Source organism: Candoia aspera, chromosome 3, assembly GCF_035149785.1.
Source record: "Candoia aspera isolate rCanAsp1 chromosome 3, rCanAsp1.hap2, whole genome shotgun sequence".
NCBI classification, from domain to species: Eukaryota; Metazoa; Chordata; class Lepidosauria; order Squamata; family Boidae; genus Candoia; species Candoia aspera.
The window spans coordinates 175452819-175479559 of NC_086155.1; the positions used below are offsets into that span (position 1 = coordinate 175452819).

Here is a 26741-nt window from a genome sequence, read left to right on the forward strand (position 1 = left end):
CCTCTTCAGAATTCGTATAAGGTATTTTGCTCATACAACATTACTGCACATCTTCAGTACCTAAGAATTTCTTAAACTACAAAAATAGCAAATCTGTGTACTTGGCTAAACATTTATTAAAAATTGTAGTCTTTAATTCCAGTGCTTGTGGAGGTAATTCACACTTTTTTTTTAACTGCTTGATGTACCATTTCTACAGAACATTTAAAACTGGCATATTAATCTAGATTTTGAGATATTTATTGTAAGATAACAAAGGTTGGCAAGAATTAGCAGGTTTCCCTGCTAATTAAACTGTGGTCCCATCATTTCCAGTATGTTGGATTTCATTTCAGGTTTATTGCAGAGCAGAAGCATACATTTTCACTTAAAATGATTTTGGATTAAATGCTGAATTAAGATATTGCACTAACATTATTGAGCAACTAAAATCTCCTGGGAATAGTGACTCAGTGCAAACAGCTGCCACACTAGTTACAGCCTTTGGCAATAGCTGGATTGCAGTATAGCAGAACCAGTATGGTGTCATGCTGGATTAGGGAGAAAGCCAGGTTCAGATCTATCCTTAGCCATGGAAACTCCCTGGGTCACTTTGGGCCAGTCGCTCCCCAATCAATAATTCAAGAGTGACTGCATTTTAAATAGTCTGTGGAGAAGATAGGAGGCAGCACTATTAGGTATGTTCACCGCCTTGAGTTACATATTTAAAAAGGTGGGATATACAATAACATAATAAAATAAACAAACCTACCTAATAATCTTTGCTGGAAAAATGACACAAAAGTTCACATGCTGAAATCATTATGCCTATATGTAAGGGTTTTTGTAAAAAAAAAAACTTTCTAAGGAAATTAATGACAAAGCAGCAATACACTTTTTGCTGGAAAAAGAAAGTTTAATGACATAAAGCAAGTTTCTGTTTAAAGCTTGCAGCCAGCAAAGTGTTTAATGGCCTCTAGCAATTTAGTTGGGATGAGGACCTGTAGCACCCAAATGGTGTCAGTAAATTCATCTTAGGAGTGAAACGTAGAGGTGAGGTCTTCTCCCTCTGCGTTTATCAGAGCCATAATGTGGCTAATTGTCTATCTGAAAGACATCGTCTTATGACAGGAGGTAAACATCAAAGACATTACAGGAGGATTGAAAATCAGTAGACAGCTCAATTGCTTCCTTCCTAATCCTGCAATTATTTTTACAGCATCAGCAGCTGGGAACAAAGGAAAGCAATTGTTCATCTAACAGAACTGTTCTTGTATTGCCTTAGCAGGAAGGTTTGAAAGAGTAAGGAGCTGGTGGAGACAAAGATTTGTTACAGCCCTTTTCTTACCACAGAAGGTTTTGGATTGCTGGTCTTAGTCAGAACTAGACTACGTGGTACCCTGGGCAAGATGCTCCTTTGCTGCTTTTTTTCCCCTTCTTCCCCATTAGCTTCAACTTTCTTCTTGATTGTTATTGATAGTACAGAAATTGCTAGTGTTGCCTTAAAGTAAAGCCATGTTTCATTCATTTTTATGTAGAGTAAATGACATTAAATTCATTAATTTTTATTTAGGACAAATGACATCAAACTGAAAATGAAAAAAAAACAAAACTTACTGACAGACTGGTTAATTTTCAGTTCATATAAAAGAAATGGAAGAATTTTTGGGAGAGGGAATTAGAAACCACCTCAACCACCCCCACCTCCTCCTGCTCCTGCTCCTCCTTCTCCTCCTCCTGTTAACCTACACTGAGCCACAGAGCTCAGCTCAGTATAACCTGAATTCAAAGCATCTGAAGATGATGCCACTGCATGAATATTGTGCAATTCTTAACCATTGTTTTTCATGCATTCTCCTTTTTTCCATGTACTGTATATTGTATTAGGCTTCATATATCATGCTGTCCTGTGGACTCTGTGACTATGTGTTTTTAAACCTTGTAAGCCTGGTGGCATAATCTTTCACTGGGATTGCCCCATCAGCACCAATGTGATAGTGGACAATTCTTGCTATACCTTTTATCCCATGCGATTTTTGTTTGTTTAATATACTATTTTTTAATTTTAAAGGAAAAAAAGCTGGCTTGATGTGAAGGAAAGCACCATGGTCCAGAAAGATCTTTATTTCCAGAAATGCCCATGGATTCCATATAGCAGTCTTAGAAAATAAAAATCATGAGTGGCTGTCGTCCAATGCTTTGTTTCCCTCCTGCCTAGACAGACAGATGCTGGTAAGCTGATGAGCAACCTGAATAGCTAGAGTGGGTAGCAAAACATTTCTTACTACTTAATCTTCTGGTAAATTCATGATTTGTGACTATCCTCATCCACTGTCCACATGATTCTGAATGTGCAAACCCTATGTGGCAGCCCCTTTGTTGAGCTCCCCCAGCATATTTCTTAAACTGTCATTTATGCTACTGGGTTAGAACATTTGAGGACCCTTGCTAATATTGTTTCCACAGACAGAGTAGGATAGCTGGTTGTGCGGGACTCACCTTAGCTACCACTAGGTGATTTGGACCGAATATTATCTCTCAGCTTCACTTACCAGAAGATTTGAGAGGATAAACTTGAAGGATTGGCGGATTGGAGTGGCATTATATATGCTTCCTTGTATTCTTAGAGGAAAAACAGGAGATAAATGGTATGAATGAATGAATCTTTTGAATTCTAGTTGATAATATTTATCAATTATATTATGTAGAACAGTAGAGATTCATAATGAAATGCATATACTTTACCCTTGGTTCCCCCATCCCCAATTCAGTCAAATAATGCCACCTATAACCTTCTAAAAATATATTTCAAAAGGCCACCACACACAAAAAAATGCCCAATGGCCTCTTCGTTGTTCCTTCAGCCTCTGATCTGATGACTAGTTTTGCTCTGTGACATATAGTTTTTGACATGCCCATGAATGCATGTTTTCCCAGCACAAAACACTGTGCTCTTTTAATAAGCGAAAAAATAATCAGCCTTCTCCATGCATGTTTATTTTTACAACTTTGTGAATTAGCTCACAGTTATTGTTGGAGCCGCAGTATTTAAAATAACTGGACTAACATTTCAATTGGCTGCAAAGATGCTTTCAATTGTTATTCAGGGAGTAGAAATAATCTGAACCTTTATCAATTACTTTTTTGAAAAGTATTTAAAAATTGCAAATGGCAATTCTACTATTTTTAAAGAAGCATTTCATTCTTGCAGGTGAGGGATCAGGGATTGCTGCTTCTGATGTAACTTTGCAACCCAGATGTGTATCAGTTAAAAACAAAAACTCTTTTTAAAATCCTGGAATGATGATATCTTCCCTTATTTAATTGGCTAGAAGACTGAAACCATATGATGAGGGTTTTTTCCCCCCAATTGGCTGACTACTTTAATTATTTTCCATTAAGGTGGGGAACTGAAGCAGAAGGCTAGAGAAACCTTGCCTACCAAAGGCTTGTAGATAAGTGAGCTTTGACCCCTTATCTTGCAGTTCAACCTCAATTTTGTCATCTGTGAAACTGCAATGACATACAGTATAGCAGAAAAAGAAACTGTTTTGAATAAAAAACATGATTGACCTGACAGCATGGAAGCAAAGTCATGGTGATGGGCAGTGAGGAGAAGCAAGTACTAAATGTGTCCAAAGTATGAGTGCTCTACCAGTTTTGCTTCTTATTTAAATGATTAGTTTAGTTAAGGCACTACACCAGTCTGTTTCAGTCTTTTTCAACCTAGCACTCTCTAGAATTCCTCATGCTCTGACTTTCTATGTGTTGATCTATCAAAAGAATAATAAAACTTGAATATCAAGTATTCATGTCATTTGTCACATCCAAGAATATTGGCCATTTCCCAATTTTTCTGCCACACTGTCATTCTGTTTTTTAAAACAGTCCTAGAATTGTGTTTCTAGGCATTTCTATTAATTCAATTGTTATAATTGTTGCTGTTGTTTTAACAGGAAGTCTAGTTTGGGTTGCAATGATCCCTTGTAGCTCCAGCATTGTCCCATAATGCCAAGTTCTGTTACTGGGCTTGATTGAGAATGTATTATTTTATAGGATCGAGAGATAGAGAGATGGGGGGTGGGGAATGGATAGCCTGTGAGAACATGGAACCTCCCAGCTGCTATTATCACCAAGCTCCTGAAATTCAGTGACAAAAAAAGCCACATTTATTTTTTTTGTTGAGGGATGGGGAGAGAGAGATTCTTAAGTTGCCTATTCTGGGTGTGGAGTGCAGAAAAAATGGTGTTAGACCAGTGTTTCTCAACCTTGGAAACTTTAAACTGTGTGGACTTCAACTCCCAGAATTCCCCAGCCAGCATATGTTGCACATATAATTTTCTGGGATGGGAGAATCTGTACCTAGGTGCGTATAGCTCTAATATTAAATTTTTCTGTAGTGAAAAAACAACAACAACCCTGAGGAAAAACAAATAGGCCCTAATGTTGTGCATCAGACTGCAAGTATGTTTGTACCTCAGAGTTGTCAAATGCATTACTAATAAGTTCTAATTACATTCAAATTATGTAGGGTAGCATTTGAATTAAAATGGCAGTTTCTTTATGTGGCACATTCAAAAGTCTGAAAGTTTGAAAAGTATATTAGATAAAATGTATTTTATCTTTTTATAAGAATTTTCTTAAGTTTCAAACAAAAATAAAAGCTACAGAAAAACAAAAAACTACAAAGAAGAAAAGAGAAAAAACTAAAAAAGTGTAGAAACACAAGAGAAGAAAAATTTCAGAGTTACAAAAAGAGGTGACTTCCAACTTTTAACAGCAAGGATATACAACAAATTTTCCATAATCAATCCCTTACTCTATATTAAACCAAAATCACATTATTTCTATAAATCATTCCATTGGCACGTTGTAAAAATCACTAAATACAGTTATTCCATCCTCTTATATTAAATATATATATATATGAACCTCCTTATCAACTCCCCCCCAAAGATAACATTTTATTTCCTTCCTACTACTATTCTATACATTTCTGTCTATTATAATAAAGATCAAACTAAAAAACATATAAATTGTCTGCCATTGTACTTGATAATACAATTTTAATAATCTTATTATACATATTAAACCCAAAACCATCCAAATAAACATTTTTATTATACCTTAATAATCTTAATTCAAATTAAAGATAAATGAAATCAGCCAAACCCTAAAAGCAATCCAGATAAATATTCTTCAACCCTTGTCCCACTTCAAAATAAACCAGAGCATTTACATATCCCCACAATGCAGACAGAACTTTTCTCTTGAAAAAAACAAACAGCCCAACTGCCCCCCTCAAAAATCCAGCTTCTCCACAGGAGACATAAAAACCCCTCCTTTTCCATGGTGTTCCATCAGAAGATCAATTTCACTTGTTGCTTGCAACTGGATCTGTCCCTTAAATTTCTCCAACTCGACTATCCGATCTTCATCAGCGTTTCAACAGAAATCCCAATCTCACTCTTAGAAGAAACATTTCTGTCACTATTATTAAACTTGTCAGTTTCATCCACAACATCCCCAAACAGATGACACATTCTTATATTTTCCACAATGTCCTGAATGCCTTGCATAAAAACTTGGTAGGAATCAGAATGAATCTGTTTAAAATCTTGGTGGAAATTAAAGTCTGTTTAAAATCCTCCATGTCTCAAGCAGTAGATTATGGCGCCCCCTAGGAGCTTAACCAGTGAAAGTCATAGATATGAAAGAATTCCAGAATGTGTTTATACAAGTGAAAGTGAGATAGCAGACAGTTCCCCAGGGAAAGTAGAAGCAGAAAACTGAAAGATCAAAACAGCTGATTCAATGTGTAGGAAAATGCTAAGATAAAATGTATTTTATTATCATTCATGAATGCTTTCTGTCAGACAGGAACTTTTGGATTTGCCTGTATCTGTTTTGACAGGTGAAAAATGATAGTGGTAGAATTTTTCCATGGCAATGGGTTCTGTTGCTTTAGAGTGACAAAGATTTTTTTTCCATAAAGATGTTATTCCTTTCAAGAGATTGAGGACAAAAGACCGAGTGGTAATAAAAACTAAACACTGTTTCAGCAACCTGATATGCAAGCCTGATTGTATTAATATTATAGTCTTTTAGTGGTCACTTTATTTATACTGGCAAAAATTGATGTCACACATAATTAGCAAGCAGCATCCATGCCATAGACCACATCACTTCTGCTGTCACTCACAATAAAATATTTCATGCAGCATAGAAAATAAATACCCTCAGAGTACCAAATGGGCAAGATGTTTAGATTATCTTGTTTATGACCATTTCATAAGGATGTGAGTTTCAAAGCCTACAATCATGCACAACAAATGGGAAGGAAAAATTGGTCTTAAAGTGCATACTCAGTCCATGTAATAAATTTAACAGCTTTTTAAAAAATGCAGCAAAAATTTGTGAGTGTTCTGGGCAATGGCATTCAAGACAGATTTGGGAACATGCCATGATGTGTGAGAGCCTATGAGAGAAAGGTAAAGGCTCTTGTGAGTTCAGCTCAGTGCCTGTGACTTCATGGATACCTCCATGTAGTTTTCTTGGCAGCAGTACAGAAGTGGTTTACTGCTGCTTTCCTCTGGGATATTTTTCAACTTCCCTGCCTAGCCTATACCCCAGGATTCCCTGGTAGTTTCCCTATCCAAGTACTAACTTGGTCTCACTCAAACTAGATCAGCCAGGTGCTGCCACACGTCGAGACTTTGCCTGTTATAAAAATAAAGTCATGGTTGACACGCTTTCTGACCCTGTGTACCACTGTGTGATCTCATGTAATGGTCTGGATTTTCCATTCCAAAGCTTGCAAAATGTCAGTATTCTTGTGTGAGACCTCATGCAAAAATGCCAAAATGTCATGCAATTTTGGCCAAAAAAATGCTACTTCTAAAATTTAAGTCTGTGGAACTACCGACGTTACCTTGGGACACTGCAAAAGTCTGAGACCTGTGGGCACAATGTTGCAGACCCTAGTGGATTAATTCCTAGGAGAAATTCTGTATGTTTAATGATAAACATGTCATACATCCCTGTAGCAGGCAAAAATACATAACAAGCTGTCTGATATTTAGCCAGATAACCTTTATGTAACCTTATGCTGACTCCCTGATTGACTGTGGGTTTTGAGGAAAAAAAAAACCCAAAATCCTAATAAATGTTTTGGCTAAATCTATATTTAGCCAAAACATTTATTAGGCAAACTCAGGGTTTACAAAATAGCATACAAGCTTCCCTGGAAAAGAAGGTATTTTGTGAAAATCTCTTGGGATTTTCTTGCCTGTCTCTTGCCTGTCACAATTAATTAACAGTCTAACTTGGTAAAAGCCTAAGAATTCAATATATTTCAAATAATACATCATTTGAAATACCAAACTTTTCTATATAATTTTGAACACTTGGAGATTACACTTTGGCATCCTGATCCCAACAAAGTATTTATGCTGGCAACACTGGTGAAACCTGTTTGTGCTGGCATGGTGAGGCACAGTTTCTTTCCTTAAAATTATGGTGTGGGTGCCAGAAAAAGCCTTAGGATCAAGCTCTTGCAATACAATAACTCAGTGCTTCAAACAAGGCACGAAACATTGTGATTTCGGGGAATCTAAGTTATTTCAGGAAGATGTGCCCAATTTAGGACCCCGCTATGTCAGGTGGCATATGTTGGAACCTTTGGAATGAAGAATTTATTCATACCTACACACCTGCCATGATTATTCTGCTATACAGGTTCAGAATCCTACCATATCTTGTGGCACCAGATTGTAATTGTAGTGGAGGTACATTCTTGTATTTACTTCAGCAGAACAATTCCAGATCATGGAGAGTATTATGCACATAACTGATGGATTACATGTCCATTAAATGGTAATGTTGTTTTAACACAGAAAGAAGAACCTACAATAATGTGTAGAGTATGGGGTTATTCTGAGAACTTCTGAAAATGGAGGGTCATTCTGGAGGTTTAATATGATTAACAACAAAAATGCATCTGTATGTAAATTCAGTACAAATGGCAATACGTTTAGAGAATGTCTGAAATCAGTTACTTCCTGGATAATAATAGCTTTTATGAGACATCTGCTTTCTGTAAATTATTTATGAACCTTTCCTTAATAAGGTCTGGTCAGGTTTAGGTATGTTTTTAAACTTACGGACTAACATCTTTAAAGGTATTGGCATAACATTTGGGGAATAAATCTATCTGCATTTCTCTCATGGTAAACATGTCTTTATTTAAAAATCGTCCTTCATCATCTCTCCCTATAAGCCAAATCTTAATCTAAATATCTTTAGTCACAGCTAATAAATTGAACTATTTGACTTGAGATTTGTATTTAGAAGCAGCTTTTCTAGATTAAATCCATCCAAACTGTTAAATAACAGGCAAGTACTGTATATAAATGTTATAATAAATACCTAGCAAAAGATAACCATGGCCACAACCCCACAACCCAATATGACTATTGAAATCAAAAGTCATTTTAGAGCATTTTGTTTGAGGAGGGCGTTTGTAATGGTATGTGGGAATGACCTTGGCAGACAGGAGAAATAGCCACAGCCTAGACAAAGGCTTGATAAATGAAATCTGAGTCTGAAGGAGGGGTGGCGATGGTGAAAACCTCTCAGAGGGACCCTCCTTAGTTTGTAGCAGAGTAAAAGTAAAGGAGGGGAGAGGTGCTTTCTGATGTGCAAGATTCTGTTACTGTAACCTTATAATACAGGTAGTGTTAGTACTCATTGTTGTTGCTTCTTGTCTGGACTACCTCAAAGGGCTGACAGCTCTCCGTAATATAGATGTCAGTACAGAGAAGGCCCTAATGGATCTTCTAGGTGAGTCAACAATAGGACCTCTGATACAGATCTTATGTGTGGACAGTTCTATAGATACAGGCAACCTGGCTGAAAACAGTTTAGGAAAGAAATTGGCAATCTGGAGTTAGTGGGCTGAATGCCAATATTCCCTGGCACACTGACTTTGGGGGTGCCATTTCCTTGCCAAGTGCATCTCTTGGCTGTCAAAGTGTTTTTTAAATTATCACCCCCAGATAGTGCTTAATAGGGCAAACCCTCTGAAAGCATGCTGGTAATTAATACAATTGTGCACAATTTTTAGAATATATTCTGATTGGACCAACACTTTAGCAGCCACATTCTACCCAAGATGAATTTTCCATGTAATCTTAAAAAGTAATTCCAGCTGGGAATTTAACATGAGAGCTACAGTGGATTAGACCAAAGACCTACTCAGTCCATCATTCCATTCTGACTGTACTACTTAAGTTCCCCAGTAATGGGCACTGTAAGAAATATTTCTTGCCTTCATTGCAAGTTTTTATTGATGCAGGTATTCTACAGCTATTATGGCTAGTAGCCTTATTCTCAACACGTTCATATTTTTAAAATATTTATTTATTTATTTTTCAAATTTCTATCACTGCCCATCTCTCCTGCCCATTTTTATAAATATATATTTATAAAAAAAATTAAAACCATTTTTAAAATATCCATGTTGTGGACCATTGCTACATTGTGTTTGCAAATGTTCACGGTGACTGTTATTAAAAGGTCCAGATCAAATTCTGTGCTATTGCACCTATCAAAGGTGATAGTACAAAGCAGAACTCTGTTGCCTTGCACGGGATATCCCCTCAGTGCTATCAAAGCCCAACTTAACCTGGTAAGTAACTAGGAGGATATCATGGTTATGTATACCGAAAATAGGTTAAATATACAGGAGAACTAATATAACTGTATACCATATCCATCTGAAGTGTAAGACTTTCACCGAGGTTAACAAATCTATTCCTGTCCTGGAATTGGAACTGGAATAGATTCAAATAATCATAATGCCTGGATTTGAGGGGTTATTTGCTTTGATACCATTCAATATGGAAAGTGGACATTACAATATTAATTGTCCTTAACAAAAAGACAACTAGATTTTGTTTTCAAAATATTTCATATCATTCATTTAAGATAGGTTCTTTCTCAGAATTGCTGATCAGTTCTAGGATTCATTATCCTTGTCCAGCTCTGGCAGATTTCACATGCAATGGGCAATGTTCCAGTGCACAGTACATGTAGAAGCCTTTCTTTATTCATTTATTTTCTATCCCTTTATTATTTTTATAAATAACTCAAAGCAGCGAACATACCTAATACTCCTTCCTCCTCCTATTTTAAGGACTTTGTCCATATCCTTAGGTTTCAAAAGCTTAAAAGTATCTATAATAGGATAAATTGTAAACCACCCAGAGTCCCCTTTTTGGGGGAGATGGGCGGTGATGGAAATTTGAAATATAAATATAAATATAAATATAAATATATATATATAAAACTGTGTTCTGATTGTGGCCACTGCAGATTTTATAAAATCAATTTCAGCCAGATCAATTCAGGTGCAAGTAGTTATTCACTGTCCACTGCCAGACTTCAGTGGCTCAGACTTTGTGATTGTAGAGACCCTGTAGATCAAGAGGCCCTTGCGACCTGAAAAATAAATAAGAAATTTTAGTCTGCTGATGGCTGTTTGTTAGCTCTTGCTCAGACAGCAGCGGAAGCCACAAGGCAAAGTATTTATAATACACAGTTCTTCCATGTGAACTCCTACTGTTTTCTCTACCCAAATAGTGTTTATAGGCTGCTGCTAGTAAGCATAATAATCACTATTTGATAACATGTGTCCTCTATGATCATTGTTTGCCAATGGTCTTTGTAATTACTCGATTGGTTGCAGACTGCCAGCTTCAGGACTTTTAGCTCTCACCAAGGGTTTAGGGACCTAGGGAGGAGTGGAATAAACATACAAACTTCAAGATGCAAATGATTTCCCCAAATCTCTCCCCCACTCCCAGCTGAGACACAGTCTCTTAAGAAAGTTTGCTAAAATGAGCTTTTGCTTTGAAGTAGGTATGATTTGTTTATTACATACTTGGACTTTTATACATACAAATGCCTTATTTTAAAAAATCCTGATAAATATTAATCAGTCATATAGGGATTTATGCAGTGAGCTCTTATATTAGTGGGGAACTGGTGCAAAAGATATTTTTGAAAATTCCATGTGTACATACATTATAAAGAGTGAAAGAACACTTCATCCTGACCTCCAGATGTTTTCCCTAGATATCTTTTAGTCTCAAAAGAGATACAATTCTGCTATTATTGAATGTAAATAGCAAGATTCCCGCTTTAATGTAGCAGGGTTGCAGGCAAAGCTTATAGCAGATACAAGCTTCAACTTCTAAAACCAATTTATTCTAGTCATATTTGCAGCAATAATAGGGGGCATTCATTCTTAAAATAAAACTATGGTGTTTTCTTCCTTGACCACTTCTTAGTCCAAGCCATTCTTTAAATGAAAGCTTAATTTTACAAACAAATTGATGCCTTCAACTCAATTTCGACTCCTGGCAGCTCCTGGATGTCCCTACACTTTTCTTGGCAGTGTTTTCAGAAGTGGCTTGCATTTCCTTCTCCTTAGAGAAAGTGACTGGCCCAAAGTCACCCAGGACAAAAACTAATGGTTTCCTTGTTCCTAGCCTAATGTCTTAACTACTACACCAAACTGGCTCAATTTATCATTCCACAAATTAAAAAGATCATTAAAAAAATTCATAGGTACTGTAGGTCAATATACCCACTGGTCCAAGGATATACAGCAGTAGGAATGTGAAAGTTGTAGTCTTAACATTTCTGGAGGGCACCAGGTTGGGGAAGACCATATATATCTTTCCCCCACACCCCGTCTTTAGCATTCTAGTAAAATATAAAAAGGATGACTTTGTTACTTGAAGCTTTGATATCCTGACTTCAGATTCCTCAGCTGTACACTGCTGAGCAGTTCAGAGAGAATCACAGCAAATGGACGTGGTTTATAAAGGGAACATGAAAATAGCCTAAATTCTGTAAACACTGAGGTCATTGTTTATGGCTGCAAAAGACATGGAGAATTTTGTCATGGATTTCCTGATAACTGCTAAATCAGGCTATGATGATCTTTCTTTTATTCCCTCTGCCATAAGAGTTCAAAGTCAGAGTCCTCAGTTATTTAATGAATTAGCAAGAACTCATTTGCTGTATGATTTCACTTCTCCATTTTAAAACATCTCCATATCTGATATTTTTGATCAGAAGGATAAGAGACATTGAATTCAATCATGGGTCCACTGCTTTACAATCTCCAATATAACATCAGGTTTTAATAAGCCTCCTGTTTGCTCTACACATGTGCTTAAGACTGCCTGGAAACCAAATCAACAGAGAGAAGGGATTACTTTAGATTACCCTGAAATATGCATTGTTTGAAATGGCCTCTGGTGACCAGCTTTCATGAATGGCTGGTTTACTTGTGGGGCACATCATCTGGCTTAATTATATCAACATCCTTTTGTGTGACAAGTGCAATCCTTAACAAGCTGAAATATGAAGCTTTGAAACAAAGCAAATTAGACAGTGAGAAAACAAAGTTGGGAAAGAGCGTGTTAAAAGCTTATGCCAGAGTTGTTTGTAAAAGCTCTTTTTGCTGAAAGATACATATTGGAACATTCCTTTGAATTGTTTCATGTGACATGTGGTTAATATAAACCTAAACTTGATATATTTTAACTTTTGATCATGCCTACAGTAAACTGGCACTATGGAACATTCTTCAGTGAACCACTGTTGAATGCATCTTTGCTTTTGTAGAGAAATAAAACACAATTTGGATTTGGCTTGTCAGTATGGTTTCAACTGTGGAGACCAAGGCTAAGAAACTTTCTAAATGCCCCAATCCTTAAAAAAAAAAAAACTTAAACAGAGAAAATGAACACTATCTAATATGAACTAATCTCCTGAATAATATATTTTGACATCCATTACTGCAGTCTGCACTAGTGGACGTTTAGCAGATTTGAATTATGTCTGCTACGTGGAATGATCTCCCAACTGAAATTTGTGGGTTCCCAATGTGGAAGCTTCTTCTAACATGAAAGACATGTTTGAGCATCGTTTTGAACATGTAATCGGCAAAGATCCCTAAAAATTATTAATTTAATTTAATTTAATTTAATTTTTTCATTGATTGATTTAATCATAGAAGTGAATTTGATTATTATATTTTGATTATTTTCTTGGAAACTGCTTCAGAATTTTTAATGAATGGAAATGCAGAACCAGTATAACTTTCTAATAAACAAATGAAGTCCCACATTATAGTCTAATTAAGGGTGCCAACTAGAAATTTTGGAAGTGCCTAGTCCCAACACATCTGGAAAGAGGCAATTTGATACACTATGGAAATGTACTGCAAAAAGTCTTTTGGTAGCTCTGGTATACAAGTGCATAGAAAATCTTCTAGGGGGATTTAAAACAAATCAGCACCTTTGCTGCTAATCTACAAAAACTCTTGGTATCTTTCTTTTTTTTTTACTACTTATGATACTGCTTCGCATGTCCATGGATGTTATTATAGATTAAAACATATGACCATTTTTTGCACATGCAACTATTGTTTTTCAGAGGAACATATGTATCAATCACCTGCCTGTCGCTGTTCATGAAAATTATAATTTGCTTATGATGAGGTTACAAATTCTTGTGCCTGCAGTCTAACTAAATTATAATTGGTAGGTGCATTGATTTATCCCTAGGCATGGGTTAATACATTGTAATTATAGGGAGATTATGTTTGGAGGAGAGCAAATAATTCTGATTGACTGGTAAATATGTAGATCGGACAGATAAATGCTAGACTTAGATATTTAACTGCATTCTTTGTATTCAGTATAAATCCAATGCTTTACAACTAAGATTAATGGATTAACCTTTAAGAGGAGGCAGTAGATCCTGCTGTTTCTTGATTTTGCTGTACTGTAAATGCATTTTCCATGGTGAATGCTGGATACCCCATCAGAAAATGAAATTGAGTTTCATTGTGCTATTCCTGATTTGCTGAAAAGATTGTTATACTGGTTTTCCAGGAATGTAATATGAATGCAGGATTTAAAAACCACTATGCTTCCTTTTAATTTTTGACATTCAGTATATTTTGATCTTCCTGTGATTGAGCAAAACTGTACATTTCTGAAAGAACTTCTCCCAAACATTGGATTTCTTTTGACTAAAATTCAACAGAAACTGTATAGCATTTTTTATGATGTCTTTTTAAACTTTCAAAACTATATATAACCTTAATCAGATTCCCTAACAGAGCACCTGTTCATGATGAATTCACAGAAGTTCAGTAGAAGCTATTCATGCAGGAAAATTAGATTCCCCCTCTCTCAAACTCATTCTGAAGATACTGTGTATGCATGTAAGTCTTGAGCATTTTACATTACAAACTTACTCAGCAGAAGGAATTGCACAGTGGAGAACAAGCCGGTGATTGCAGCCTTAAAATATGTTTGTTTTACTTTACATAACTGTAAATATCAGTTATAATTTTTAAATGAAAAAAAATGCATAAATCAATAGTACCTCTAAAATCTGATACTTTGGGCTTTATGGAAGGTAGGTCTGTCTTGGTTACAAAAAAAATGCCTTTTTTTAAAAAAAAACTTGTTCCAGATGTATGGGACAGAAGATGGCTATTGTGTCACCCAGCAATTCTTATTGCACCAACTCATTCAGTCCTGATGTTCCTGAGTGATCATTTAAATTTTGAACAATGCGTGATTTAACTACTTACAAATAGTTCATGTCCAGCCCCAGGGCTGCAACTAGGGTTTGTGTCACCTGGGGCAAACATGGATACCGCACCCATTTTGGCAACCCCCCAGCACTCATTTTGGCACCCCACCAGCGCGGCGCCCAGGGCACATGCCCCGGTTGCCCCCCAGCCCCAGTTGTGGCCCTGCCCAGCCCAACTTGGCTTTTGCAACTGCTACATGTGTTGAGTGTTGATTGATTGAAGTAGGGCAAATTTTCTCTGTGTGGTTACCTGCTGCAATGACTAATGAAGATAAAAGTTTCAAGCAATGCTGCTTTAAAAACAAATTTCCAGAACAAACAAATGTGAGTGAGCTATGCTTCCAAGTCAATATCATGCATGGAAGTTTCAATCAGATCAGTCAACTTTCAGCTTTGGCAGATGTTCCTACTCAGCTAAAAGCAGATGTTCCTGTGGCCTGTTGTAATTTCTTCACATTTTGCTTTGAAAATGAAAGTTATTACATCATTTATCAGGATACTGTGTTCTCTCCTGGAAATCATAATAATATTATTTAAAAAAGAAACAAAATCCAGGCCAAAAAAATTGGCCATTATTAACATAGCCTGATCTCAGATTTGTACCCTCTAAATTAAGGATCTTTTGTCTATGGCTGAAAAACTTATAGTGCAGTTTGAGCTGTAATGATTCGTAGACTCAGATCATAGTTCAAAGAGCTCACGGTTTGCATGCAACAAGTCCCAGTTTTAAGCTCTGGCATCTCTAGATAGGACTGGAAAGAGTCCTGCTTTAAGCACTAAAAAACTACTACCATATTGGGCAGTATTGGCAACATTCAGCTAAAGGCTGTAATGTTCTCACTCAAGCCAGTCTTCATAATATGGACTCTGCTGAGTCATTCCACTGTACAATTTTATATGGCAAAAATGGCTCTGTCTGGATATAGACCCATGTAAATACATCAGATGGCTGGATTCCATAGGGCTTACTGCAAAGCTGATCTTTTGAGATGTGGTATGTGTACAGCAAAGGAATACTTGTCAGTGAAAGGGCTCAAAATGGAGCTACTCTGATTCTTTCCATCTGAGATCAGTTGATTATGTGCTTGCCTCTATAAAAACACCTTTATATTTTCCATGTAGCATATTTTTCAGGTATACTTAAATCTGTTTTCATTTACCTTGGGGAAGAAAGGCAACTTGTAGTCTCTTCTTGAATCTTGGACACTGCACAATGCTTTATGTTCATTTACCATGTGTGAAGAACAAGACCTCTCTTTAATTTTTCCAACTTTTGACTGTTTCTCAAAGATAAATTGCAGTGTCTCTGAGGACACTTGGAGACTAAGGTGCAGTAGCCAGTATAAACACTATATTTTTGTTTCCCCTGTGAAGCCTTATATTTTGAAGGGGTGATTCTTTACTTCATTTCCTTCAGGAGGAAAAGACAGGCTGTGAGTGGATCATACATTTTTAAGAGCTCGTTGTTGAATAAAGAAGTCACCATGCAAAGGCAATGTGGTTATAAATGCTATGTAAGTTATGGATAGTTTGCATCATTTAACCCTTTGTTCTTCTCTGAAACTTTAGCTTTTTTCAGAACAGATAGAGAAATGAATAAATACAGATCCATGGAGTGGGTTATGTTGTCATTCTCTGCCCACATCTTATGTGTATGCAATCCTACATGGTTAAGCATTCCATCAGAAATCCAACTTTTTCAGTATGCTTGGTCATGCAAGAGATGCCCATCTATGATGTAAACCAGGGGTCCCCAATCTCTTCAACTCATCGAACCATTCAAGAGTTTCAGATTGTTAATCAACACCCATTTACTATATGAAAATAATGTAATACTGCTTTAACTAATAGTACTATGAATAATAATAACAATAATGGGTAGTCCCATCGACCCTTGGAGAACCTATTGAAAATGAATGCCTGTAAGCTAGGGCTCTGCTTGCCACAAACCAAGGTATGAGTAGTTGAATGCCTGACACTGAATTCAGACATTGCCTTAAGTTGTAATGTGGTTTGCTTGACCAATGCCAAGTCCAATGAATAAACTCACATTGTGGCTTATTTAACAATTCACAGTTAAATCATTTCATGTCTTGGCAATATTGTGAACCTATAGATTCATCTCCATTAATAAGATTAATTTCCATCTTATCATTTGTAAATGTAGTGAGGTTTATTGTTCTAGTCTTCATCTTTTCCAGGTCTTTTAACCATTGATAGAATGCCTCCTAATTTGTATTTTTATTAAGGCATTTAATGCCAATAGAAAATTCCTTGTGTAGGGTACAGTTTGAATGGCATTTAGGTGCTTTCACAGAGCTATTTGCTCTGCAATAGCTACACTGAGAACCTGTCCTAGAATACAGCAAATTAGTCTCCCTCTAATTTATGTAGCTTTTAACTTAATTTCAGGAAGCAGGAGCACCCTGGAAGGTCAGGTAGGGGAACAAGCGGGGCAGGGGGTGGGTGGGAGAAAAGGGAACAAGAGAAGAGGATGGAGACAAGCCGAGAGCATCCATTTCTCAAGTGAAAAGATTCTCCATTCCACTGCTAGATGTTTTGTACGCTGCCCAGAGTTGTATTACAATATGGGTGGCTATATAAATATTTTTAAAATAAATAAATAAATAGGCTATGCTAACATTATATAAATTAATAGCCAGACATTTCCTGTGTCTCTCAACAAAAATGGAAATAGCTATCTTTATTCCCTTTTTTCAAAAAAATGTTGTTTTAAGGCTGAACTATCATGCTTCTTTTTTTTCTAAGGCCATACAATGTCAAGCTGGGCAGTGGGGCTGAAATGGGACTAAAGTTTCTGGTGTTGAAAGATTTTGGAATTATGACATGGGAGAAAGCAAATATTACTAGGCACTAATGATGTTCCCAGCCTCCAAACTACTTCCATTTGCAACAACAGTACTAGCAGAGAAAGGAAGAACTATTTACAATTTAGATGCTGGGAAATGATGGTTCTTCCTGGAAGAGGGATGCTAATTTGCAAATGGTCATCTGTTTATTTATAACCACCGGGATAGTACTCCATATATTCAAGTGCAAAAGGTCTTTTCATTTGAAATGCTCTGAATTGAAAAATTGTTCTTTGTTGGCTGGCATCAGTGCTGCAGCTCAGCATAGCTAACAGCTGGGTCCCATTTAATGTTTTTTTTCCCCCAGTGTAAGCCTGCAGTCAATATTGAATGATTTCCCAGAATGCCCTAAAAGAAAGTAACTTGAGGACATTGTGGGAAATTAAATTGGAGACTTAGATCCAGCTGTTGAAAATATTGCAGCAGATAAGCCTTTGACACAAGAGAATTTCACTGTATTACTTAGAACCCCCATGACAAAGCTGGAGCGGGAACCAGCATTTTGCCCAGTATTTTCTTATAACAATCTTCCTCCAATGCTGGCTGTAAATTCTGGAAGTTGTAGTGCCAAAACACATCTGGAGAGGACCAAGTTGGGAAATTCTGGCTGGGTGTATTTAGAAAATATATTTTTCTGAGACAACATGATCTTAAACTTTTCTAAGCAAAACAACTGACCCAGGAAATGTTAAATATTTGCTTCTTTTACTCCCACACACTTTTCCTTTTGGCAAGAATTGCCTAAGATTTACTGTTTAAAGAGCAGCCTTGGGAGAAATATCTGTTTAGGGTTTAGTTCAGGTAGTGGCAGTGTTATCTTAGACAAGAAAATGCTTATTGGGTCTATCATCTTATTTCTCCTGAACCTGAAATATTCTTAAGAAAGAAAGAGAAAACCACAATTCCGTAAACTAATTACCAATTTCCAGTCTGCTTATCTAAATGTCACTGGTCAGAGCAATGGCATTTAACACAGAATGTTAAATTCTCCAGCATCCTGCTTGTAAGTTGCCGTGATGTCAATCAGAGATTGGAATGTTTGTGCACAGACAATGGAGCCAGGATTTCTCTGCTTAGAGCTGGAAGTTTTGTTTTGAAATGTTCACAGTCTCCCGGGGCAATTATCTGCCTGAACAGTGAGATACATGACACCATTTATAGGCTATGTTGTGAAGCTTCAAGTTGGAGTAGGAGTGAAAAGAAAGTAGGAAGGGGGCAAAGATACCTCATGTCCATATCTAGCTATCTAGCTATCTCTTCTCCCCAAGGAATTGCATCTCTTTTTTGTGTTTTGAAATGGGTGATGGGGCCATTTCCCTCTCATCTACCCTCTCCTTTCTCTGCTATGCTATGCTTCCATTTAATTAGTTCTGCTGATTTATCTCCTGCTGGTTAATGTTGCAAGTCTAAATATGAAGTCTCAGGTGTGGGAGTACCAGCGGCCTGATGAGTTGCATTTCATTCTCATTAAATTTAGTGTTGCATCCTTTTCCAGTAAACTTTCCCATGGAACCAGTCTTCGCTAACTTTGTTGGCCAATGACTCTTCACTTGTTTATAAATACAGCCAATTAAACTGTAAATTAAGCTGGCACCATTGCAAGCTTAGTACTGTTGGTGATGTGTCTGTCAACAGGTCAGAGAATGCTAATAGCTAACCCTTTTAGTCACAAGGCCAATCAATCAATTTCTGTTGTGAGTTTAGGTCTGCTGCAGCACAGAGAGCCCTCCTAAGGGTGTGTTAGGGCTCACAATAGCAATGCTACTTGAGTGACATTCCCTGAGAAATGGTTCTGATAGGCTCAGTGAGCCAAATCTGGAAACAGAGAATTGGGGGCAAGACAACTCTTTTCTCAGAGTTGCTGTGCATAACAGATGATCCACTAAGTCCCATTGCTGACTGAAGAGGGATAGTAATACAGGCTTTCATACCAGTAAGTAAGATCATCTGGACTGTCATTTAGTACAAACTCTGTTTAAATTGCAAAATAAAAATGGAAACACATCAAACAGTGTTATGCTGCAGATCATGACCAGCAGCCAAGCCATCCTTTTCGATCTGGAAATGCAGGTGAGTTTACTTACAGCTGTTTTATGGGCAGCCTGGAACTCAAAAGAACACTTGTTCTTTTGGAATGGTTTTCAGAAATGTAATAAAACTCAGAAGAGTTATTTAAAAACTTACTTTGCTGATTCTCTCCTCTTAAGAAAATCTGAATCTTCCCAACAGTGATGGTGTGCACTCATTTTACAGTACAGAAGACCAGTATGCTAAATAAGAAACTTATTTTTTTAACAGAAAACTAAGAGATTTTAAGTTTAGCTGTCATCCTTAGAGGCATTTTTTTAAGACGACTTAGACTGCCATCAAATGATACCTTGGGGAAAATATGACTGAGTTTTTAAAAATAAACCTATGTAGAATGATGCTATTAAAATATAGTGGGGAATTTGCTTTATTTTTATTTTTTTTAATCTTTCCCCCATAAACAAAATGGAAGTTTATCATGCAGACAGATGAACAATGAACTTCAGGTCAGCTAAAATATGGACATTTGGCAAAAGGAAGAAGTACTGCTGTTGAAGGATCTCACCCTCAGCTTTGAATACCCAATTTGAAGCTACAAGAGCAGCTTTTGATGCTATCATTCTATCCATCTATCCATCCATCTTTTTTTTAATCAATCATAAGTCTCACTGAATGGGATTTCCTCCCAAATAAATTATCCTAGGCTTGGATGTTTAACAACATATCACCTTGACTAGCTGCTACTTTTTTATGTGTATTTTGCAGATTTCTTGCTGCTTTGTCTAGAAGTTCTGTTTTCAATTGAGTTGGTTTCTCTCTTTCCATCCCCCTTTCCCTTTTTATTGTACAGAACCTGAAAACTAAGGAAGAGCAACGTTTGCACAAGGGTTTAACGGTGGCCTTGGACTGATAACAATGAATCATTATTACATTGCTTTTATGTGCACCGTGCTTGGCACTGAAGTATTAAGGAGCCTCAGTACCCCTGTCAAATCCCCAAGGTTCAGAGGTCGGGTGCAGCATGAACGAAAAAATATTAGGCCAAACATTATTCTTGTGCTTACAGATGACCAAGATGTGGAGCTTGGTAAGTCTGTTTTGAATTGCAGCATCTTTTTCCACCATAATAATTGGTTTTGGTGTTGGTTTGTTCCTTTGAAAAACACTTTCTGCTCTGTAAATACATCCTTCTATGTATTGGCCTTTCCTGCCCATTGTCATAGTTACTTGACAGATTTGGAAAACCTGTTCCCAGGAAAACAAAATGACCTGTTTCTTTGCTTCAGCATAATATATCTTATTCCTATTTAACTGCAGAATCAAGATAAAGGTTCAGCTACCTCTGATTAAATGAAGCATTTTATAAAACTGGGTGGCAAAGAAAAGGAGGAAGTTGCCTGTCAACAGCAGTTAATTTTCTACTAATGGCCATTCATGTATGTGTGTCTGTAAAACACTAAAGATTTGGAACACTGGAAACATAATCTCTTGGATGATTTACATTTCTGTTTTATCTGTTTATACATTTATAAGCTGATTATTTTATTATTATATTTATTATACAGTTTCTATACTGCCCCAATTTCACTCTAGGTAGCATACAAGTATCTCAACATGCAGTCTCAAAATACAGTCCATCACTTAATATAAAACAATCAAAAGGAAATAAAATGAAATGGCCTTCCTCCTTCCCCACTAGACCTCAAGACCGTCAAAGGCCTGTTTGAAAAGGAAAGTTTTAAGAAACTTCCTAAAAGTCCAGAATGAAGGGGCCAAGCAAATCTCCACGGTCAGCATATTCCATGGAATTGGGGTCACAACTGGGAGAGACTTCACAGGAGAGTGGCACATAGAGCAGGGCCTCTCTCGATCTAAGAGGAGAAGCAGGCTCATTTTGAACAAGGTAGTCCTAAGGTAACCTGGCATTGATAATATATTCCACCTGTGGGAACCAGTAACCCTTCTGGGAGTGAACACTCTCTGGGAGGAAAGCAAATGGTCAGTAAGTACACTCTGCTTTGAGTTGAGCTCAACACCCAATGATTTCATGGGCTCCTCCATGTAATTTCTTGGCAACAATAAAGAAGTGGTTTTCCTTTCAATTTCCCAATCTGGTCTGCAGTTCATCCAAATGTCAAGCATGTCAAACACTGCTTATCTTTTTGAGATCAGCCAAAGTCAGTCACATGCTGCCATTATTTCATGTCCTACATTCTTGAACAATGGGAATACGTCTTGACCTTCTTCTATGTGGCATCCTTTCAGGTAATTGAAAAGTGCCATTCTTCCTTACTCTTCTTTTGTCAAAATTAAACTTTCTCAATTTCAGTAGTCTCTCTTGGTAAGACTTAAAGTCCCTGAATATCCATTTTGCCCATCTCTGAATCTGTAGCATTTGTCTGAACCATTTTTAACTGTTCACTTTTCACTGCCTCTTCAAGGGGCTAAGCCTGCTTTTTTTCCTTTCATGCTTTTTGTCAGTCCATGGCCATGGTCCTCAAGAACTGAACGAAAGCACTGTAGTCCACGAGAACCACAAGGGCTGACATAAATGGATATAAGGGGCCAGTTACTCTTTCTCTCAGCCCAACCCACCTCATAGGGCTGTTGTTGTAGGGAGAATAGGAAGCAGGAGTATTAAGTATGTTTGCCACCATGAGATAGATTGATAGAGGTGGGATAAAAATCTAATAATAATAATAGGATTTGTAATAAGCCTAATGATTTGACCAATTCCATTTTTTATTCAATTGAACCTGGATTTGGATACCTACTCTAATGTTGCAGCATCATTCACTGAGTCATTTTATGGCCTCTATTTACAACTTGGCTTCCTCGCAGTGCTCTAGAGCTATGCTCCAGATAGGGGTCCTTCTCAGTGCTCTGGGGGTTGGTGTTTCCTCAGCTGTTTTTGTCCTTTGGGCGTGTGAGCTCCCCCATTCTAGGGGAATGGATGGTTGGTAAGTTCTGGGTGTTCGTTCTCTGCAGGGCCACTGAGTGCTTGGGCAGGTATGGCCTGGGGCACGGCTGAGTCTCTTGTAGGGCAGAATGGGTTATTGAGCCATTGGGTTGGGTACATATGAGGTGAATGGGAATTTGATTTGGTTGTGTGCCTTGGCCAGGGAGGATGGAGTGAAGGGGGCAGCTGAGAGGGCAGCCAGAAACATCAGGATGGTGACAAGCAGAGGAAGATGTGGTAGGAACCAGGGGGGCTTGCTGCACTTGGGGACAAGTGTTTGAAAGTCATCCCATTGTCCAGCTCTCAGCTTCCATCCTCGTTGCCTGGCTATCAGAACAATTGCAGAAGATCTCTGTATGTCTGCTGAGTCTGCAGGCTAGGTGCTGTTGATGTGCAATTAAAAGGTTTTTGCTTCTTATACTTTTTTTCCTCTACAAACAGGGGTTCTAACACAGGAAAAATTGAAGCATAACCCTGGCTTCTATACATTAGGGTATATAGCCAGCTTAGCTATAAAAGTACTTTGAAATCCTTGGTAACAGATAACGGATAAGCAATTTGAGTCTCTTGAACTGAGAAAAATAAAATACTAATTTATTTTGGGAAATGGGTTGCACTGAAGTCAGTCTGGGCTTCTGTGCAATTGTGTATATCACAGGCCAATGCCAAAAAGGTTCAGATGCTGAACACAAAATTTAAACCAAAGAAAATCCTTTAAACAGTTTTGATACACTGAGCATGCCCCTGAGGGATTGCCATTCTGTTGTGTATTTGCTTAAAAATTAATTGCATGTTTTTAATAGCACTTGGTTTATATATAAATAGCTACTAATTGCAAGGCTCATGGGCTTAAACCTAATACTTTACTCATTACCTTGCAAGCAATAAAATGTGACAATATAGCCTCTATATATAGTTTTCCCTGTGAAACTAAATATTAAGCTGGGAAGTTTTTAGTGCTCCAAGAGATTTAAAAAAGAAAAAAAGCTTAAATTGCTTCTTGCCTTCTTACTTTAAAAACTGATAGCACATTTATCATTACTGAACTTTAAAAAAGAAATGTGGTGTTTACTTACCCTATTTACCTGAAAGGAAGACACTCAATTTAAGTTGATCATTCCCACAGAGAATAGGCAGAAAAAGGTTATGAAACAGACAAAAATCCTGTGCAATACCCATCTTTCCCACATCATCAACCTAGTTGCCAACTCCAGTTGAAAGCCGTCCCAGAGATTTACCTTCCGAGAGACAGAGAGAGAGAGAGAGAGAGAGAGAGAGAGAGAGAGAGAGAGAGAGAGAGAGAGAGAATGAAACTAATATGTGAGTATCCATGTGTATCTCTCTGTACACTTGGTCAAAGTCACACCCCCAAAAGAGGGGAGGGCCAAATACACACACACACATACACACACACGTAACAGAAACTACTAATTACAATTAATTGTCTGTAAATAAGATACTCCATTTACAAAATTAATTAATCCACATCTGCATATACCAGCTATTTTATCTAACACCCACATAAATCACTTGTACATATAAATGGCACAATACACACCCACAGATTTCCTTCCAACAGAAAAGAAGGAAGAAGAAAACAGGGACAGAGATGGCTTCAGGGGAAGGATAGCTGCACTGAAAAGAGAAGGAAAGGAAAAGAGAAATAATATGGATGGAGATGTTTGGAGGAAAAAACAGCTGGATAAGAACTATCACTTTGGCAAATATCTGGACAACCACTAGATGGCAACAAAGAAACCTCAAACTCTGCTGCCATCAGGTAGATGTTGCAGCACAGATGGGAAGGAAAATAAACAGAGAAACGCTGCTTAGGGGTTACAGAAGGGTTAAACACATCAGGCAAAAAACCTCTCTTAAGCAGCAGCAGCTCTCCCCCATTCATATTCAGACATCCACATCAGTATTCATGTGTACCTATTGGTCATTCCATTTTTCTTCAACAGATTCTTCTGTTCTTCTCAGTGAATCACAGGTAATTATTTGGGGGCAAAAGCCCTCCTATTTGCAAATACACTATTTCACTTTAATCCCATGATAGCTTTTCACATTTATCTTTCTGGAATCTAAAAACATATTGTTTGCAGTATGTGATTTATCTTACTATAAGAAAACTCTTCAGAACAGCAAATGTATAATTGAGTAATTAAACCATTCTCACCGTAAACAATAGTCTACACACACAGAGACACTTTAATAAATGGAAATTTCTTGGGAGAAATTAAAATGTAACACTGCAAATTGCATATAGTGATATTAGGGATCCAAATCATAGTTCATATGAATGTGTGCCGTGCATGAGTTACTGATATGGTTACTTTTGTTGTTTAGGGTCCCTGCAAGTGATGAATAAAACCAGAAAGATAATGGAGAATGGAGGTGCCAGTTTTGTTAATGCATTTGTAACCACTCCAATGTGCTGTCCATCTCGGTCCTCGATGTTGACTGGGAAATATGTTCACAATCACAATGTCTATACTAACAATGAGAATTGCTCTTCCCCCTCCTGGCAAGCAACACATGAACCACGCACCTTTGCTGTATATCTCAACAACACTGGGTATAGAACTGGTAAGAAATTACTTTCCCCACTACTTTTTCAATTTCTCATTTTAAAAGGTTGCTTGTTTTGAATCTGTAATGCCTTGTAAATGACAGCAGGATTATTTTTGGAAAGTGTGTGATGCAGCAATTTTGCCAAAGCTTAATGGCACTGTGCTTTGTCAGTTTATGGGCAGGAAATCAATAGAAAACTGTATAAGTAGCACTGAGATGATGATGATGATGATGATGATGATGAAATGCTATTTTTGGAACAGTATTATAAAGTTGTAATGCTTTTATCAAAATAAGTAAAAGAACAGATGCTAAACTTATTAAAGAGTGCTAGCCTTAGGAGACAGAGGGAAGTTGTGGTAGCACACTTCTGAAAGTCAACCTGGACATTTCTTTGAAGACCTAGAAGGTCTTCAGGTAAAAATACAGGGAACTTGTTCTCAGTAAAGAGACTGCCTTTAACCCTTTGGTCCCCATTGTGGTCCAGATCATAGAGCCAATATATGTCCTTTGCATTGCCCTAAAATTAAACTGAAACAAATAGAATCTTTTTTGAAAATCCAAACTGCAGATAGGTATCAGGCTCTGATCTTGTTATGGAAAAACTGGAGAGGAGAACCTAATGGACTGCAAGCATTTATCTGGTGTTGTCAGCCAATTGATGCTGTTCCTGGCATATACTGGGTGCTGACTCTGGTAATAAAGAGTTGGATCCTGACCTTGGTGGAATATTAAGCCCTAAAACAAGATGGCAGTTAAAACCAGCTGAGCAGTAGAGATCTGTGTGACTCTGAAAAGAAAGGGTGTCAATTTAATTGGTTAAGGTTTCTGACTCTTCCTATATAAAGCATTCTCCAAGGCCACCTCCTTTATTGGAAGCAACTCTTCTGCTTCCTAATCTGAATTTCTTTGGCTTCAGGTTCTTAGTTCCTTCTAGTCTTTTGCCTTGTGGACAGATATCCAGTTTTCAGCTGCGAAGAATGTGGGTTTGACTCAAAGACAGGGGAAGAGATTTCTGAGCTGTTACAGAAAAGATAACTGAGTCTTGGGAAAGTAGAAAACGTAAGAAAGACATTCAGAACAACTCTGCCTTGATTATGTTAGGTATAAGTTGAAGTAGAGAGGGGCTTTGGCAGGCTTTCAAGATCCTGTTCCAATACCACTAACTACATTAAACTACATTCCAAGATTCCTTGGGACTTTTATTTCCTGACCTCGATGGGCTGACATCACCTCTTGGACTCCTCTGGCTCTGGACTTCTTAACGATTCAGGTTTTATCTCCTTCAGCTACTTCCACAGACTGACATATGCTTTGCTCTGGTCCATAGGCAAAAATCCTCCAGTGAGCCTCTCATTGTATGTAAGCCTCAGTTTGATTTACAACCATCAGCCTGTTTGTTATCACTGTTTATGCATTGAACTGATTTATGGCTAAACTAATTGAAGTACTTAAAACCTACATGCTAATTTACTCCCACCTGCTCTCAGCTCTACCTTGAACAGAAGAGTTTGTTTCCAGTCCTTAAAGGCCCCCTTGCTTTTAGCTTTCTCAGCTGAAATAGAGAAATGGAGTCTGTTCAATTAAGAGCCCAGCTGTTCCAGCTAATTGCTCTGATTAATGCTTTGCCACTGCAGCAGACTGCT

General features: G+C 37.4%; 1 protein-coding gene across 5 annotated transcripts in view; it reads left to right on the plus strand.

The window, feature by feature from the left end:
- Positions 1-26741, plus strand: part of SULF1 (sulfatase 1) — a 123171-nt gene that overhangs the window by 32823 nt on the left and 63607 nt on the right. For 4 of the 5 annotated variants that reach the window (XR_010067657.1, XM_063299366.1, XM_063299364.1 and 1 more), the window contains exons 3-4: positions 20413-20649; positions 24871-25110. Coding sequence is in view for 4 of the 5 variants with exons in the window: in XM_063299366.1 (XP_063155436.1) it covers positions 20478-20649; positions 24871-25110 (412 nt within the window). In the remaining variant the exon portion in view is untranslated. Of the gene's footprint in view, positions 1-20325; positions 20650-24870; positions 25111-26741 lie in introns of those variants that run through there. The other variant, XM_063299365.1, reaches the window with a different exon arrangement.